At 45.4% G+C, this 18,800-nt stretch overlaps 1 protein-coding gene across 5 annotated transcripts in view; it reads right to left on the bottom strand.

The window, feature by feature from the left end:
- FRMD4B (FERM domain containing 4B) overlaps window positions 1-18,800 on the bottom strand; it is a 137,794-nt gene that overhangs the window by 14,606 nt on the left and 104,388 nt on the right. For all 5 annotated transcript variants that reach the window (XM_061455758.1, XM_061455759.1, XM_061455761.1 and 2 more), the window contains 4 exons: window positions 13,400-13,483; window positions 12,148-12,213; window positions 11,070-11,127; window positions 10,070-10,156 (listed from right to left, as the gene is read on the bottom strand). In XM_061455758.1, the coding sequence (XP_061311742.1) occupies window positions 10,070-10,156; window positions 11,070-11,127; window positions 12,148-12,213; window positions 13,400-13,483 (295 nt within the window). The remainder of the gene's footprint in view (window positions 1-10,069; window positions 10,157-11,069; window positions 11,128-12,147; window positions 12,214-13,399; window positions 13,484-18,800) is intronic.

Genomic DNA, 18,800 nt, shown 5'->3' with positions numbered 1-18,800 from the left:
CAGGGAACAGCAACAACTCAGGGATAACCAAAACCTTTCTCTTGTGAAGACACTGGGTGAGAAATTTAGCGTGACACTTTGGAGTAGGGGTACAACACGTGCAGAGACAGAGCAGCTATGGGAGGCAGCCACCCCCAACACGTACTTCTGGCAGGAAACCACAGATTTCCTGCAAAGTGCCAGCTGGGAGAAGAGCTCAAAGTCAACCAGGGCTTGGCAGCTGCACCTGTGGGATCAGGATTGCATAGGAATCTGCTCCCTCTGTGCACCAGCATTAGCCACCCTCTGGGGATGATCCATCAGGGGCTGCACATTCCCAGCATGGCTTTGGCGGAGCTGCTCCCAGCCCCTTGGCGCAGGTTGCTGCAGCAGCAGCAGCATCTTCTATCCCCTTTCCAGCAGTAACAGGGTACATGGGTGCACACCGAGACCTGTCCGGGTGTCCCCAGGGATGTCACCTGAAGATGACGGGGTGCACAAGTGCAGCAGCACACGCTGCAGTTCACAGCTGGCTGCTCTCCAGAGCTGCAGCCCACACGTTGGTACCTGAGGTACTTCCACCCAGGCTGGGCAGGCAGGGCCAGCGTGAAGTGGGAGAGCTCGGCTTGCAACATCACTGATGCATCAAGGCACCCGGGCCATCACAGCAACAGCCTTCAGGGGTGCAGCCACCACACCACAAATCCCAGGACACACGACATTCCCTCCACCAAAATCAAACACGTCCTGCTCTGATTATGGAAGAGCTTCGAGTTGTGTAAAACATTACCTATGAAAGTGTGCTGCATATGAAATAATTAATACAGGTTGTAAATTAAACATAACCCAGTGTGTGTGTTTGCGGGGAAGCCTGGCTCTTCCAGTGACCTTTTCCCTGTGTTTAGTTAAAGCTTTCCTTTTTAGTACTACCATTTATCTTTAGATCCTGCTAAATGAGAAATGCAGCAATGGGAAATGACATTTACTTCAACTAATAAGTCATCTTCTAGAAGATCATGGACTCTGCTGCTTAAGTACGTTTACTTTTGTATCGAAGGCACCCTGCCCAGTCACACTGCTTTCAGAAGCAGAACTCTTTGCAGTTTGGCATTAAACTTTTCAATAAATACTTTAAATAAAAAATAAAAACTTCAATTTTTTTTTAAAATAAATCACAAAGCAAGCAGCTCACTGTCCATCAGGACACTGAGCAATAATAGCACCCATGGGTGCTCCAGCACACAGGGACCCCCGACACGACCCCATCAGCTCATCCTCCCCGCACTCACCTCCCCACATCACCAGCTCCTTCGGGAAGCATCAAGGCCGACATGAGCAGAGCAGAGCAGTGCAGGAGGCGGCTGCCGAAGCCATCCCTCCCGGCCGGGGGCCACGGCCGTGCCGGTGCCGCTCCGGCTTCACCTCCCACTGCTGACACACGCCTGACATCACCGCCTCTCCCGGCAGCGGCGCCTCCCGACCCGCCCTTTCCCCGGGATAAAGGGAAAACCCAACGGAGGGGAGAACACGGGGGCTGTACCGAGGAGCTGCGCCCCTTCAGCACACCTTGAGGACTTGCGGGGTGCTGAGGTGGGAGCCGGCATGGCGAGGGGGCTGCAGAGGGTGGTTAGCCCCCGAGTCCTCACCCTGCCTGCGTTGACTCATGCCGAGAGGCAACAGGTTCGACCAGAAGCATCGTGCGTGTTCCCGCTCCCACGCTCGTAAAAGCGATGGGCGTGCTTCAAACATGACCTCTGGAAAAGGAACTGCCTCGCTGCCTCTTATCGGGTTGTGGGTGATGACTCCCCCCCATCCCCTGTATCACTTCCTCTGGGTTTTTCCCCTCCGGACGCGCTTGGCATTCCCGAGGGCCTCGGGAGAAGGGGTCACCTGTCTTAAGGGCAGTGGGGTGAAGAGGGTCACATCTGGCATGGAATAAAACACTGCTTCCCCCCACCTTAAGCAGCCTTCTGTCCAGGCTGAGGGATACACCAGCACTCCTGCCATGAGGAGCTGCCTGTGCAAACCAAACACCAGCCCCCGGTGAGACGCATCCCTGATCATCCCTGGTGCTGAGAAGGAAAAACTAATCCCTTTGCATTTGTAAGAAAAACCTGCATGGAATTGCCTCAGGATGTGGGTAGAGCTTTGCCCCATTTCCTCCCCACCCTGTGAGATCCATCCCAGGCCAAGAAGGAGCTGACAGGCGCCCCAAGCATTTGCAACCAGGTACGTTCAACACAAAGACATGTAGGACAGCGAAAACTCCAGCTCCACACGCCCCCCCCCCGCTGCTCTGAGGCAGGAGGGATGGGGAAGTGGTGGTTGAAATTCTATACAGAGGGCACATTCTGTTCTTACGGACTTAAAAGTGCCCCATCCTTAAGCTATCCCACTTCAGAACAATTCCTTAGCAATCATCTCCTCTAACAAACCCTCCTGCAGTCGGGTCCTTAAAACAAAAGGCCAATGGACTAGTAATATTTATGTAACTGCACTTCAAAATAATCATGAATTAAGGTATTAATGAGTTTCGACCTAACGTGTCTGTGGATTCATGGAGACAAAAGAAAAAGAAGGCCTCAATACAAACACGGCCAAAAGAAAGAGAGTAATAAAGAATAAAGCAGAATAAGCCAAATGAAATTCTATAAACTCCCTCCAATAAAATTCTCCTAAATTGCGGTCAAAAGGCAATCCTCATACTGTCACTGCACTAGTTTTCCTCCTCCCTTCAAATACTCCTTAAGACATATTTCTAAATCATTCCTAATTTCAATCTTATCTAAACTACATGCATATTAAAAAGACAATAGAGTTGTAAAAAAAATAAAGTCTGAAGCTGGTTTTTGAGGCTGGAAGAACAATTAGGAATAATTGCAGTGTTTTTGTGGAAGTTTGGCAATGTACATACTCTTTAACCAGATGATTAGGTCCACCCGAGCTAATGAATGTTTTCTTAATAGCCTTCCCATCCATTTAGATTGCCGGATCTTTAAAGGCTCCTGAAGACTCCTAGTGAGAATAGCTAGGGCTGCATGTCCGACTGACTCTACAGGCAGAGTTTGGCCTCGCCAAGGTTTGATTTCTGTGTCATTCTGGACAAGGCAGAGGAGGTACAAAACTCTGATCGCACCTCATGGAGTTTTAAGCTTCTTCTATTTCAACTGTGATCCTCCCCAAGATACTACAGAACGCTGAGAAAAAAGGTATCGCCCTCCTAACCCTCTTTCCCATACAAAAAGAGCCGTAATTGCAGTCTAACAAGACGCAAACCAGACACAGACAGCTTAAGCAGTGAGACACCTTAATAAAAGAAGCAGCTGGGTTTTTACCTGGCTGATCTCGCATCCAGTTTTGAATAAAAGGCAAGTTTGTCTGGGCCTGACAGCAGGAAAACGGCCCCATCAGTACTGAAGGCAGGAGCTGGCAGAGCCCCTCCCTTGAGAGGCATGTAAGAGGGCTGCTCAGGGGCCCTCTGCTTAATATTCCTATCAGCATGGTGCATCTTGTTTGAAAAACATGTATTTTCTTTTCAAATGGGTAAAAATCCCCTTAAAAGCTGGCTGCAGGGGCTGTGTGTCCAAGCACTGCTGTAGTACCAGCCTCGGGCACCACACGTGCCAGGGTTGTACCTAGGATGTTTCCAAGGTTGATGGCAAACTCTGACCCACGAGCTAAATTACCCAGATCTCTGCATTTCCACCCACTGGGTAAGACTGGTGTGGAAGCACAAACCATGCTGCAGCATTCACAGCCTTTCCCTCGGGAAGCAAATTCAAAGCACCTCGTGGTACGTGCGGTGCCTGTAAGGAGGTTTGCCAACCAGCACTCCAGGAGCAGGCTGGGAACAGCAATCTCCAGACAAATCTGGCAATTCAGACCAAGGAAACATAAAAGATTCCTGCCCACAGGAATGCACCCCACCCCGATGAAGGAAATTACCACCCTGGCGGCAACACTGGCAGAAGGGCTGTGTTTCAGCCCCTCCGTCTGCAGTCTGGCATACTACCTTCAACTGAAATACTATTCTATTATTAGCATTATTAGTATTAATTTTTATTATTTTTCTTGGGCTTTTTAACTGCTATGCCTGCCCATGGAGGGAAGCACTGGAGATGGCAGAAGAGCCAAACTGCCCCACCTGCAGCAACTTCTAAGAGAAGGAGGCAGACAGCTCCCACCTGTGCCAGCATTAATTGGCAGAGCTTACCCAGAGGCATCCTTCATCTCTTGCATATTAAGACAGTCCTCTAAAGAAAACTCTTCAATCACATTTTTTCCTAATTGATTATGCCTGATTCTCACTAGCATTGGCATTAATGAGAGACCTTTCAGCACCAAACTGCCTCAAAACATGCATGTTTTGGGGCAGGTGACACTCAACTTTCCACATATCTGGAAGGAACTGAATTTTAGAGCAGTCTTGTAACAGCTCCGTGTTTATTTTAAGTAATTATGCAAGCTTAGTATCTTACATCTAAATCAATGCCTTCCACTTGGTGAGAAATAAACACTGTAAAAGAAATCTCTGCCTAATGAGATCCACCTGCTGAGAAGCCTATACAAATACTGTTGTGTTCTGAACCATTCAGCAAAGCAGGACAGCAAATTTACATTAAGCAAAGATTCTCCAAGGGAAAACTTTCAGCATCAGCTCTTAGTATACGTAGAATTCAAAGGAAAATGTCATAATACCTCCTGCAAGCTTAGGAGTGTTGTATCCCAACAAAGAGGAAGTCAAGCAAAAATACTAGGAGGTTTGTGTGGATGAACAAGGAGGGCCTGGACAAACTCAAACACAAAAAGGAAGCCTACCAAGGGTGGAAACATGGATGCATTGCCTGGGAAGAATACACAGAAATTGTCTGAGCAGCCAGGGATCAGGTTAGGAAAGCTAAAGCCCTGATGGAATTAAATCTGGCCGAGGACATCAAGGGCAACAGGAAAAGCTGCTGTATGTACCTTGCTGATAAAAGAAAGACTAGAGAAAATGTAGGCTATCTCCACAAGGAAATGGGAGACCTGTTTACCTGGGGTATGGAACCTGAAGATGTATGGGATGAGATGCACCCACAGTTCCAAGGAACTAGTGGAAGAAGTGGATAAGCCACATATCCATCATATTTGAGAAGTCACGGCAGGCCAGTGAAGTTCCCACTGACAGGAAAAGGGGAAACACAACCCTCATTTTTAAAAAGGGAAAATAAATGAGACTCAGCAAACTACAGACCGGTCAGTCCCACATTGCTGCCTGGCAAGAGCATGGAGAAGATTCTCCCTGAAACTATACTAAGGTACACTGAAAACAACGTGACTGATGACAGCCAACAGGGCTTCACTAAGGGCAAACTGTGCCTGACAAATATAGTGGCCTTTTACAATGGGGTTACAGTGTTGGTGGGTAAGGGAAAAGCATCTGATGCCATCTGCCTGGACTAATGCAAAGCATAAGACGCTGTCCTGCATGATATCCTTGTCTCTGTACTGGAGAGACATCAATTTAATAGATGAGCCACTTGGTGGATAAGGAACAACCTGGATGGTTGCTCTCCTCAGAGCCCTCTTTTGTCCAGGAAGCACCTGGAGGTGTTCCTCTCCTATGAAGACAGACTGAGAGACCTGGGTTTGTTCAGCTTGTTCAGAGAAGGCTCTGGGGAGACCTTAGAGCAGCTTTGCAGTACCTAAAGTAGCCAGCAAGAAAGCTTTTACAAAGGCAGGTAGGAATAGGCAAGGAGGAATGACTTTAAACTGAAAGAGGTAGATTTAGATAAGATATTAGGAAGCAGCTCTTCCCCATGAGGGTAGTAGGACACTGGCACAGGGTGCCCAGAGAAGCTGTGGCTGCCCCATCCCTGGCAGTGCTCAGGGCCAGGTTGGACACAGGGGCTTGGAGCTACCTGCTCTAGTGGAAGGTGTCCCTGCCCATGGCAGGGGGATGGAAATAGATGACCTTTAAGGTCTGTTCCAACCCAAAACATTCTATGAGAAATGTTACCCATTTCAAAACTAGTGTACTCTAACAAAAGCACTTCTGAGAACATAATGTATTCAAGACAACCAGCAGCAGAATTGAACTCTTTGTAAATCTGAAACAATACCATTGCAAGATAAGTCCTTCTCTTCAGATATTATAGCTCATTTATTACCAGGGAGTTGCCCACAGAAACACAATGAAGTGGGAGAACAAGTCCAAAAGCGAGCAAGCTGCCTTCTCAAATTCCCATCCCTCAGAGGATCACCACATGTTGGCTGGATGCAGAATAAACTCAATTCATTCCCTAATACACGCTCCATAAACAAAATGACGCATTGTTTATCTCAACCACGAGAAGGATAGGGACAGAGATACAAGGGAGATCCACTCTGTTTTGAAATTACAAATGAAGTCCTGGGACCTGTTTTATGCTTTTCCTAATTGATTCAGAGGAGACTGGGGACAGGATCTTGGCATACCACCCCACAGCAAGCAGGAGGCATTTCTCCAAGCAGAAGACATCTCATGGTGTTAACTGCACCTGAAGGGAGAATGTTTGCAAAGCAGCAGGACTGCAGGGTTAATCCCAGCTGAAATCTGAACATGGCTTGCCAAACCCAGTCTTTCTTATGCCCTATGAGGGTTATAATCAGCTATGCTCAGTGTAACCTCCACCCAGTCCACAGTCACTGCTTTTATCTACATAGAAAAAGACAATTTTCATAAATGACACAAAAAAAATAATTCTTCATTTTCAGTCTATTCCAGAGGTGGAGCACAATGCTTCCCTTGGTGCCTATCAGCTCAAAGTCTCACGTGAGGAGTACACCAACGGGCTTGCTTTGCTACAAACCACTTCCAAAGCAATACAAGCTTTCAGGAGTGACTTACTCCTCCAAACCATCTTGGGTCAACCAGCAAAATATTAATAGCCAGACTCAGACCTCCCCAGCCAGCTTTGCATGGACAGACAGCCATGGCAGGTTCTCCTGGTCCAGCCCCGAGTTAACACACTGTCCTCTCCGACAACACACATTCCCCTCATGCATGACTGACAGTACACGTGCAAGCATTGGCAAGGCTGGGCGATACCGATCTGGAGATTGCTTCATCCAGGTCTGTCCTACAAGTTGTTTCCTGTGAAGAGTTCTCAGCCTTGGACTTCACACAACACTGTTGATCCAATAACAAAATCTTGGGATAACCACTGCGCTCCAAGGCTCGTATTTAGGTCTCTTTGCCTAAAGACCTACTTGGATAAAGCGGAAAGATTTCACTTTTTGTGGAGGATGGTTTTATTTGTTGGGATTTAGCTGACACTGCATTAATGAGTGCAGTTAATTTTTCATATATTTTTTATTATTATTATTTTTTAAATCCTATTCTGAATATGGACTTGGCTCTTACCAAATGCCTGTGATGAACACATTAAGCAAATGTAGCCATTAGCACTACAGAAAATACACGAGGAGCAGAATAAACCCCCCTGGTGTGAACTCAGCTGAAGTACAGGCACCAATTCCTGTTCAAAGCCTCCCACCTGAACCTCAGCAGCTTTCACACTGTTGCCAGTATCAGAAAGGTCTGCACACACAGAGATCAGCTGTATCTTTAAAATTAGGAAAGACCAGCTTAGCCTCCCTTAGACTTGGACTCAGCCTTTCCCTTTCACTGTGTTAATCAGCTGCTTGTATATTTAAACATCACTAACTGAAAAAGTGCACAATAAGGATGCTCTTTCCCAGATGGCTAGGGATAAACATAACAGCACTTTTGATCCACAGTATAAACACCAAGATAACACCAGCACATGGCAGTTATGAGTTTGGCTTCATCCTGCAAAGCAAAGCAAGAAAATTCTGCTAAATCCAGCAGAAGTGGCATCTCTTCTCCAAGAGACAGGCATAGTTTATATGCCTACTCCTCTCTTGCCTGCTGCTTTGGAAAAGGACTGTGCTTGCTAAACTCCTCAAGAGATTCAGGCAAGCTATACAGACTCTCTTCTCTCTCTGAAATGTGTTCTGATACAAAACAACAATACGAGTTAAAGGAAACTTCTGTGTGCTGCATCAGTGAAATAAAGAGCAGCATCCAACATTTTAACTCCAAAACCAAGTCTGGATGTGGGTGTCTCTCTACACCCAGCATCTGCTTTTCCTCTGAAGGTGATCTGATGCCCATGATTTCCATGAATCATGTCAGAAGTGCATTTTGTATTTCAAACCCTGAAACACATCTTTTGTATAAAGAAACTGTATGTAATGTATGGCATATTTAGCCATACATTAAAAGTTGTCATGACTCAGGACAACCTGTGGGCTTAAGTAATTTCTGTCCCCTCCTGTTGACACCAGACACGAACCCGTAAGGATACTACAGCCATATCCAGCCCCACTTTTTCAATCACCTTATTGGCATTATACCTTCCCTTTGCATTCAGGCTCCTCTCTTCCACCTTTCCTTTTAATCACTATTCCCTGTAGACAACTGTTATAATTTCCATTGTAACACTTCCACTGCAGAGGTGACCTTTGGCTTTTATTTTTTCTTAAACACAGCCCAATTCAAAGGCAACGCCTTGTCACTAACTGTACAGGGTGTGATTTGGCATCTGGGCCCTGCTGACCTTAAAAACTTCTCTTAATCTGCCTGGTTGATGTTGTAAACTGAAATCCCACAAGCACAAAAACTGTTTGGCAAAGCAATGCTTCTTGCCAGGCAGGCTGCACTTTCTTGGACAGCCCTGATGGTCATAGCTGGACAGCTTGGCTAGAGAACGGTATGTGTTTGACCTGACCAGAAAATCTTGTGGATGTTGCCTAAAAGCAGTGCTGAAGAGCAAGAATAGCTCCTTGATGCCTTCACTTGACAATCAATGGCTGCATTAACGTTGACTTGATTTTCTAGGGTTCCCCTTTTGTCATGTGGAACAGGCGTGGTAAAACAGGCTTGGGATGAAACTTTGTGCTTTACTAAACAAAGTAAGGACATACGAGTTCAACCTTGGACACATAGGTATAAAAATACACCGTAAGAAACCAAGTCATAGCCTGCTCTGGAAAAAAAGACGACCAAGCTGGAAGCTTGAAGGGGAATTATTCATGAGAAGGAAGTTTCGTTAAGCTGTGTTTTCTGGCACAAACACACTAAACAATATCATTTTGCGAATGTAAAATTCCCTGGCAGGAAGCACACACTTCATGTGAACTCCTGCCCAGATCATTCCTGGAGAAGAACAACAGCAAAACCCCAGGTCTTCATCTCCTCACACCTCAGATGTTTCAATGAAGACATGACCAGAAAGAAACCGCCCAGACCAACAGCGTGGCTCCCGCACGTGCAGTCCTGGTTCTTCCCCGCAGCCAAGTGCGTTAGATAGCACTTCAAAGACTTTTAGGGCTCAGCTCTGTCACAGGGAGATGAATGCAGCTACAGGACTGGGCAAGCTCCCAACACATCGTGTGCTTGAGCTGCACGAGAGGTTTCCAAGGATGGCAGCAGGAGCCTGCTAGGGCTTGCTGATGGGGGCTTTGAGGGAGCCAGCAGTGCAATACAGGACCCTCTGCCCTGTTTAAACAACAAAGTAGGCTGCTGGCAGAGCTCACTCTGAAGGAGAGCAAGGGGGTGGAAAAAGAGAAGAGCAACCTCCAGTATTTGGCATTTACTCTAAATCCCCCTTACAATTCATTGCATCATGGAAACATACAGTTGCCTAAGCAGGCCTACAGTTTCCAGCAGTTCCCCTTGTATTTCACAGATATCAGTGGAGCCTTTTATCACTTCACACACAAAAAACACCTATGAAAGCCAAGTGAAAACACTGCTTGAGTACAAGACCTTTAGGTTTGGATTTGCAGAAACCCAGTTGCTTCATACTTGGATAGTTATCCCTGCAAGCTGCCAAAATTCCTGTCCAGACTTTCTCGAGACAAACTCAAGACAACACATAAGCCAAAGCTCCCAAAGGGAGTTTTCACTATCTGTGTGAGGGGACTGCTACTGCCTCAGTGCCAGCGGAATTCTCCTTTAGCCTCCAAGCCTTGGTCATTTACTCTGACATGTAACACTATCCCACCTACCCCTCAAAAAATAAATCAGATGAAAAGAACTTACTTTTCTGGGTTGAACTTTGTCTTGTAAGTCGTACTGGCCTATTCCTTTGCAACTTAGTCCAAGCCACCACGGGATTCTTTGTTTATCCTGAAAAATGGACATCTACGTGAACCAAGAGCTACTTCAGAATTACACAGTACGGGAGTCCAGCCCATTTCTTTCTGTGACAAGTACAAGTAGGTATGGAACACAGACTGTTTTGCAAACAAATTTACGTGGAGTGGGTTGCTGGAGTGAACGTGGAAACTTTCTCCCCCTGCCTTCTGAGGCAGAGGTAAGAAACTGGGTTGTGGCTGTGCATAGTGGACAAAAGAAAAGCTACAGTGCTGCTGAAACATCGTGGTGTCACTCGTTGCAGGAGTGGCTGTGAGGGGGAAAGGATATGGGATAGAAAAAACTGTGGCCAACGACTGCATCCGCTAAATTCAGGCACAGCCAGCCACAGGAGCAGAGAACAGCACAAAACATCAGCTTCTTGGGTACCCCAGTCATGGCCATGACTCAAAGAAAGGAGACATCATCTCTGCTGAGCTCTTCTGCACAAAGCACTTAGGCCCAGGCTCTGCTCTACAAATGGGAATAAACAGTGTGTTTCCATCAGCCTCCAAAAGTATTTCTCAGCATTTCTCCACTAGTTACCTGCCGTTACAAGTAGTCTTTTCTACACTGTATTTTTTTCCTAATCTTGATTTGAAATGTCTCTGGGGAAACTATTAACTGCTTTGGATCTAGACGTGTTACCCAGTTTAATTAAGATAAGAATTTAGCTCCTGATAGGATTAGAAAAAGTTTTACAAAGATTCCTTTCCATTTTCTGTAGCACATAATACTGCTCTCTGGAAACAATTCTTAAAGAATAATGAAGGGGGAAAATTACAGAGGTTGAAAAATGCAGGGTTTAATACTGACAGAAGGGTACTGAATCATCAAACTGTTCCTACAGGAATGTAATCACAGGCAATAAGCTGAGCAATCACACTATCTACGGGCATTTACTAACCTTTACTCCATAGTAATGAACTCCATATGTTGGCAAAGCTTCCACAACTTTCATGTACCTGTAGACAGATTTATAGCATATCAGATCATTTTCTCTGGAGGGAACAACATCTATTAACATATTTTTTTCACACATACATTCAGGACATGTCATTTACCATTTATCATATTTTGAAGATCTTAATAATTGAAGGCCCATGTTTTCAGAGAAAAACTTAGCATTCTGGCTCGAGGAAAGATGTGATATTTTGGCACAGCTAAAGCAAATGGAAAATCATACTACAAAATATTCAATCTCCTATCAGAAGGTCAAAAACAAAGTAAAGACTCTGAATTGAACAGAAGAGCCTTTTAGGAAATATTGATAGTAAAGACCTGCTCATAATTATTCCATTATGGTGCTCTGGTTGCAATGGATAGCCTCCAAATGAAAGTGTTTACGCAGTTGTACCACTGTTTCTTGAGGCAATTCAGGCAACTTTTTCCCTTGTTCCTCTTGAAAGAAGCCCCTGAATTACTGAAGCAGTTACAGGCATCGAGGTACATGAGGAAAACAAGTTGCCTACATTGTACAACCACGGCTATCACCTCAAACACAGCACACTGCATTTGCCTGTAGGAAGTACAGTAATATTAACAGTGAATTAAAAATAAAGTTGCACAGGCTCTGTATGCATCTTGGGAGACCTTGTTCTTCTGAGAGCCAAATTCTGAACATGTCAACAAACATGCATCTGGTTTTTTACTAGGGCTAAGGTAATACCTGCCCTTAAAGAGTTTGGTGTGAAAACTAATTGATAGCAAGCAGGGTATAGCAAAGACCCTTCCAACAAAGTAAGGTCCAGATAACTGCTTTTATGTTTGAGGTATCTGAAAATGTAAACAGACAACCTTCACTGCCAGCCTGTGAAAATGAAACTTCAAATAACTTCACTTTGCAATATAACTCAATAAGAAACAAAATGGTAAAGCTCGCATGCAGTAATAACCAGAACATGCTGCACCGGCATTACTCAACAAAAAAGAAATAAAGGGAAGTAAAAATATCCTCTTGACAAGTTAACAAGTGTCATACTCACTGAACAATGGCTTGTCCTCTGGTCAGACCTTTAATCTGTCTGTAATGCTCGATTACTCTGTCCTCACTGCAAACCAAGCACAAAACCCAATTTAGAGGCTCAGTGACTTTTCTCATGTGTGGCGGCATCTGTGGCAGCTCAGGCGCCTGCTCAGCATGCAGAGGAGTGCCCCTCTGCACATTTCACACTCTGCTTTACATTCTGCTTCTTACTGATGTCTTTCCCACCCTTCATTAGGCAGCGTGGAAGCCGCCTGGATGATCCCCACCATCCCATGCCATGCTCCAGACTAATTAACAAATCGTTTCAGATCAGCCTGTGCTGCTGCAGATGCTGCTGCAGAATAATGGTACTAATTGTATAAATCTATTTTCACGTTCTAACAGACCAAAGCTTCAAAGGATGGTTAATGCTACCCATGTAAGACAAAAGAAGTTAAACCAGGAATGTTTTCAGTCCTGTGTATTTTCTCCTTTGACACTTTATAGGTGGGAAAAAATACAGACTTGTCAGCAATGACTTTCTTGCGTTTTTCCCTCATATACTTCAACATTTTGTTTTAGCGGAAGGTGAAATAAAATATGCATTTAAGTGTCACACACTTGAAAACAAAGAAAAACCCAGCAGGATTCATTCTATTTATTCTGAAAATCATAAGCAGGTACTGGTACACTGGAAAAATTCATCAGGTACACATCAAACCTAAAGAAAATGAAACAAACGAGGGAGTCAAACTTGCACAGAGGGCATCGACTCCAAGGAAACAATATTGTTGATCCATCCCAAATGCTCTGTTCCTTTACAGAAGGTTTAAGCCACAAAACTGGACCTTTCTTTTTTCAGCTTTTCCAGCTTATTTTCTCCCCACTGTCCTGTTGGGAAGGGCAGCTGGGTGGGCATGTGGCAGCCAGCCAAGGTCAACCCACCACAGAGGCTCCTCTGTGTGATGGGTGAAGAGCAAGGGGCTCTTTGCAAACCCAGGCTTGGCTGGAGTTCAGATTTCAGCTCTTTCTAATGCATGGTCCCCACATATTCTGATCAGTCAGTTTCTGATCCAGCAATTTAATCTGAGCAAACTTTCAATGAGGGATTTGCATCAGATCTTGCATAATTTATGACCTAGAAACTGGAAATGCTTGAACATAACTCCAACTCCTATATTATACAGGCTGAAAACTTGGCAAATTGTTTAGAAGTGATCTTGTCATTACCACTCATAGCAATGACTGACATTTTAAATTCAGTAGCTCACCAGTAAGCGAGTGACGGATGCTCCTGCAGTGTCCTGGTAGGAAAAACAGGCAGTGTCTTCAAGTCCTTCCTAGTGTTTTCATCACTAAAAACCAAAAATGGCAGAGTCACTGTTAGTGAATCATGGATGCAATCATAAGCTTTGGCAGAAAGAAAGGGTTGTATTTGCTACCCAGGAACACGGTACATTGCCCCATATCAGGCTGTCACAGCAACGTAACTCTATAGGCCCTCTCACATGGCAGTGATGTATATGGTGTCATGCAGGCTCCTGTTGTAATTCATTATGCAGACACGTGATGCTCAGGCCACTGAGGCGGGAGCGCCGTATCAATATTTATTTTCCACACACTCACTCTATTTGCTGAGTGCAGAACGAGCCCTGAAAGGGCTGCAAAAGGAAAAGCCTCTGCCCAAAAGCAATTCCAAAGGTGCTAAGTTTTGCTCTATCTTCAGCTAAAATCCTACCGCTAGACAATAATTATCATGAAGCAGTATGGTACTTGTCAAATCTCAGAGTTTAACACTGATCCACTACAAAACAAAGGGTTTCAGTTCATACACTTCAAGATATTTTCACTGAAAACAGTTCTCCTGGGCTGCTCACTCTACAGAAAGGTTAAATATTTTGGACTCCAGACCCTGCCTGGAATGTAATAAAAGGGGTTGAAACATGCGACTGCAATTTGTCACCAAAACCCAGCTGGATACTGATGCCTATAAGGAGGTTTTTAAATAAAACGGTTAATGTTTTCTCCTTATATGCTCCATTAATTTATCAGCTGAAACGTGCATGCCTCATTTCTGCAGGATTTCTGCGTGCCTTCGCAGCAGCGCCAGCAAGCACCAACACGAGTTTTCTATGTGAAGAATGCACCAGTCACATCCATCAGCACCTGCCTCAACTTTTGCATCCAGGCTTTCCTTGAAGATGCTTTTCTGCTTCTAACCTTTGTTTTCATCAGGTTCTACTATGAGAGATTCCATCTGAGCTATATTCCCCTCTTCCCTCAAAATCAGCATCCTGTGCATCAGCAGAGTGGACCAGAGCACAGAAACCTGCTCTGTGGGCACCACAGACCAAGCTCTGCAGCAAACCCCTGCCACGTTTCCATCTCACATGGCAGATGTCATGTGGAAAGCACAGTAAATGAAAGCTTTTTGTTCCTCAGTGAGCACAGGCTAACCGCTCTGCAAGCTTCTTCCCCAGCCCTGACAATGTGCCTTAGCCCTGAGTAAGAGGGACCACCTCTGGGGACGAGGAAACAGTTCAATCAACAGCCTATTTATTCTTCCATGTCTTTGATGAAGTTGCCAAGAAGGGGGTCAATTAGCACAAGGAGCTGCTTGCCGGGCCAGCACTCTTCTGCCAGGAATATGCACTTTTCTTTGCATGCTGGCCAGCACCCAAGCGCCACAAAGGGGGACAGCTGGGTAGAGAATCAGGATCTCTCCTCCTAACGCTCAAATACAGCCAACGCTCACAAAAGCTGAGGGGCTTTTATTTACCCCTTAAAAGCCCAGTTTTAAGGGATCAAAAGGCTGCAGGACATCTCAGCTTGCAGGGAGAAGGTAGATTATGAGGGTTTTGCAGGGACGAATGAACATGCAGACAGAGCACACCCTCCTGAGGCCCCAGGAACCAGAACAAAACGCCCCAAAACCAAAGAAACAGTCCCTGAGCAACCTGGCTTGATCTCACAGCTGACCCGTCTTGAAGCAGGAGGTTTGGCCAAAATGACCTACTGAGGTTCCCTCCAACTTCAGTCATATATTAACAGGATAATTCATTATTAAAATACACATTTCCTCCTGTTTTTAAGCCTGACTCCTAACTGCAATGGCTGTTGTAGCAGCCAGGGCTGGCAGGGAAATACTGCAGAGTAGGAAGGAAGCAATAACAAAATAGTTTATTTTCTAAACAAAAGGGCTTCTCCTTCAGATATAGACTCTCAAGTTCACAAAATTAACAATTGGAGGTTTAATGCTGATCTTTAAACTTGTATTTAGCAACCTCATTGCCAACAAACAACAAATCACCCAGGCAAGGGCTGAAGCACTAAGGAAGCTGATGCTGGGAGGCAAAGGCTCAGCTCCAGTAGAGGAGCTGGGTGGGGAGATAGGTGACTCCCAAGCTGTCACCACTACAGCCAGGTGGAGAGGTCCCAACCTGTCCTTCACCAACCATTATGGGGCCAGTAGCATCCCCATCACTGAGACTGCAGAGGTGCCACGGACCCCAGCATCTGCATCCTACCATGCTCTGAAATGCCACCTTTTGCACAGTTCGTGGCTTCCAGCAGGGCTACTTGCCTTCCCATTTGATTTTTGGGTCCATTACCTCTGGAAATGGTAGAGTACCAACCTGCTTTATCCTTACCACATGCCAAAATGAGGACACTAGTTAAGCCTGAGTAATGAGTAGCAGCTCATCAATATGGAAATGTCTACCACTGAATGTAAACTAAGCACCAGCCAGCTGACCAACCAACCTCCCCAGCAAGGCTTGTGGGCTCTGAGCTAGGGCATACAGTGACCAAAGGGCTGCAATCACATCTAGGGCACGTCACAGAGCACATCCCACCAGCACAGACACCGAACCACAGGCTCTGGTGCAGTTCATTAGCAGGCAAGTGACAACTTAGAGCAGAGCTGGACCTTCTCTGTTCTTGTGTCAACCTACGAACACATCCAACTTCTAACAACAGCAGAGCATACACTTCTTTAACAAGGCCAAGCTGGCCATTCGGACTTGCCTTGTGAAAGGACCCAACCTCATAGCCTGAGGTTCAGACACACCATCCAATCCATCTGCATCTGGAAAGAGTCTACCAAAATGGACTTATAAGGCCTGAAAGTCTCTGAGAAACCAGACGAGGGCTGGGCTTTTATTCCCTGCATAATTGTAAAATAAAGCATGAAACAATCCTAGAAAAATGTAAAAGACCTGGGAGAAACAGGGCACAGCTCCTTGAGCGCTGCATGCCTTCAGACAGCGCAGGCTGGCACACAGCAGCCCGGATCTGCTGACTGTATGCCTGAGGATTAGCATTTGAGATGATTCACGGCTTCAGGGATAATAAAAGCCTCAAATGGTCCTCCCCCTCCTTCCACAGAGTTCATTATCATTTCATCTGCACCGAGGAGCCCAAGCACGTCTCCCCTTGACCTTCAGGATCACTTTCCCAAGCCCTCAGAGACCCAGCCGATCCCCAGAGGTGACAACTCCAGATAGCAGGAGCGACGGTTTGAATTATTACCTGTTCCTGTTTGGTTTCACAGCGGCCACAAGATGACACAGAAATCACAGGGCAGGCAGCCCCGGCTCCAGACGTCCAACCATCTACACTATCTACCAGGCAAACACACCAGTGTTGTATCTGGCGTGTCCATGGTCGGTTCTCATCAGGGCAGGAGGAGGATTTGGCTGTCAGCTCAGAGAGGCCCACTTGCATTTAATCTGACCTCTGCTAAGGAGGGGGCTTCTTGACTGGTGGTTCTTGGCGTAATTTCAATGCATCAACTTAAATCACCCATAGTCAATGGGAGTGAGCTTTTTTTTGGCAAAAGGTTTGTTTATTCCCCAGGACAATATAGGAAACTCTCATCTCAACTATTTTTTCCAGTATGCAGACAGACCCTTTCCTTCCTATTCCACCCTTTAAATGGGAGCTTTATCTCCAGCAGATATCAAGCAGAATTTGAATTGACCTGGGCAATGTAACTGAAAACCTGCATCAGCCCCTCCTCATGCTGAATCTCAGCTTGAATTCTTGGTACTGTCCATACTTAACTCTCTGTCCCAACATGAGCAAACGCTGGGCTAGATGCAGCATGCCCTCCTCATCAGTGCCAGTTCCATGGAGATGGGAGGGCAGCCTGTCTCTAAAATAACTAAAAGTGGCATTTAACCATGTACCATACTATGAATAGGAGTTCCCACATTCAAATTATAGCAGCAAAGCAGGACCAATCCCACATGCTTCCTACAACTGACATTACAGTGAAATTCTAGGCATCTTGCTAAAACCCCACCAGGAATCTGGGAAGGGACCAAGACCATGGCATGCTCTGCCTAAAGCACATTACTCAAAAGACTTACATATTTATGCTCACAGAAAGTGCACCTCCACAGCTTGTACTACAACACACCCTGCTAGGCAAAGATGCACAGAGCTTTGGTAACTAGGACCATTTGTCAATGGCTGTCCCTGCACCCACTGTCACAAACAGCTTCTACCTGCTGCTAATGCAAGTGTGAAAGCTTAGATTAATAAGATTAGCATAAAACATGAAGAGCAATAGACACACCCAGAGCAGCAAGAGCAATATACAGCAGTACAACAGAAAAGCTTATCAGCCCACATCTGTGTAAATATTAACAACCTTATAAAGACAGGACTTCAGACAACTTTTAACTGACGGCAGGTGTGTGTGCCCCTGCTCAGCTGTGTTGATAACACTTTATAAGGCAGGAATTTATCACTGGGTAAGTGCATTGTATGGTGATTCTCCTCTGTTCTCAAAGCCTACTGACCTCCCATAAATACTTACTCTTGTGTTATGGGATCATTAGAATAAGTCACTCCTGGGTCTTTCTGAATGTCACTATTTTATATTTGATTCTTCAACTGAATTTTAGGCATGCCACAGGTGGAATTTATAGCAGCCTTGGTTTTAGAAAATACCAGCTAACCTCTCCTGTTAACTTGAAAGTTGTTTCATGGACACCTAACAATCAACAGATGCCTCTAAGAATCACGTATGAGACACAAGGAAGAGTGGAACTTCCCAGCTGAAGGATGATGCAATTATTACCCTGCACCATGAAGATGCTTCAGAAACTTTCCATTAGGCTTTTTCTTCCTATTCTGTTCAAGATATGTAGAGCTAGCAAAATAAACACACAGAAACAGCACACAATTAGCCTACACACTTGAAAGCTTGACAAGGTAAGTTTTCAGAGGCTGGTCAGGTTACTCAGATGATGTTAGTAATGGTCCTGTTTCTTAAGAATAACCACTGAATTCCTTTGCTATGCAATTACAAGTATATAACAGTACAAGAACATCCCATATTGCTGGCCACAGCTCAGCCTGGTCCTGAAGTGACTTTCTAAAAAGATCAGACTTAGGGTAGCCTCCATCTCCAAGGTGGTCCCTCTCCATACAATCACAGATGACAGCCAGCAACACAGCCCATCACACTGCAGCCAGACTGCTGCAGCAGCAGGTGCCTTTTCTGTGGGCTTTGGTTTGCTCTAAGATAAATGCAAGGGCAGAGCATAGCAACCTCACACTCCATGGAGGCTGGTCTGCCTTTCAAGGTATCACACCAGGCATGAGGAGAAAGCAGCAAAAGGCAACAGAGGGGAAAAAAATGAGCAGGGTTAAAAGTGCAAG

This window comes from Pezoporus flaviventris, unplaced genomic scaffold, assembly GCF_033815535.1.
Source record: "Pezoporus flaviventris isolate CSIRO_AGI_PZ_B2104156 unplaced genomic scaffold, CSIRO_AGI_Pfla_v1 ptg000021l, whole genome shotgun sequence".
NCBI classification, from domain to species: domain Eukaryota; kingdom Metazoa; phylum Chordata; class Aves; order Psittaciformes; family Psittacidae; genus Pezoporus; species Pezoporus flaviventris.
This window is presented reverse-complemented; position numbering and strand designations above follow the sequence as displayed.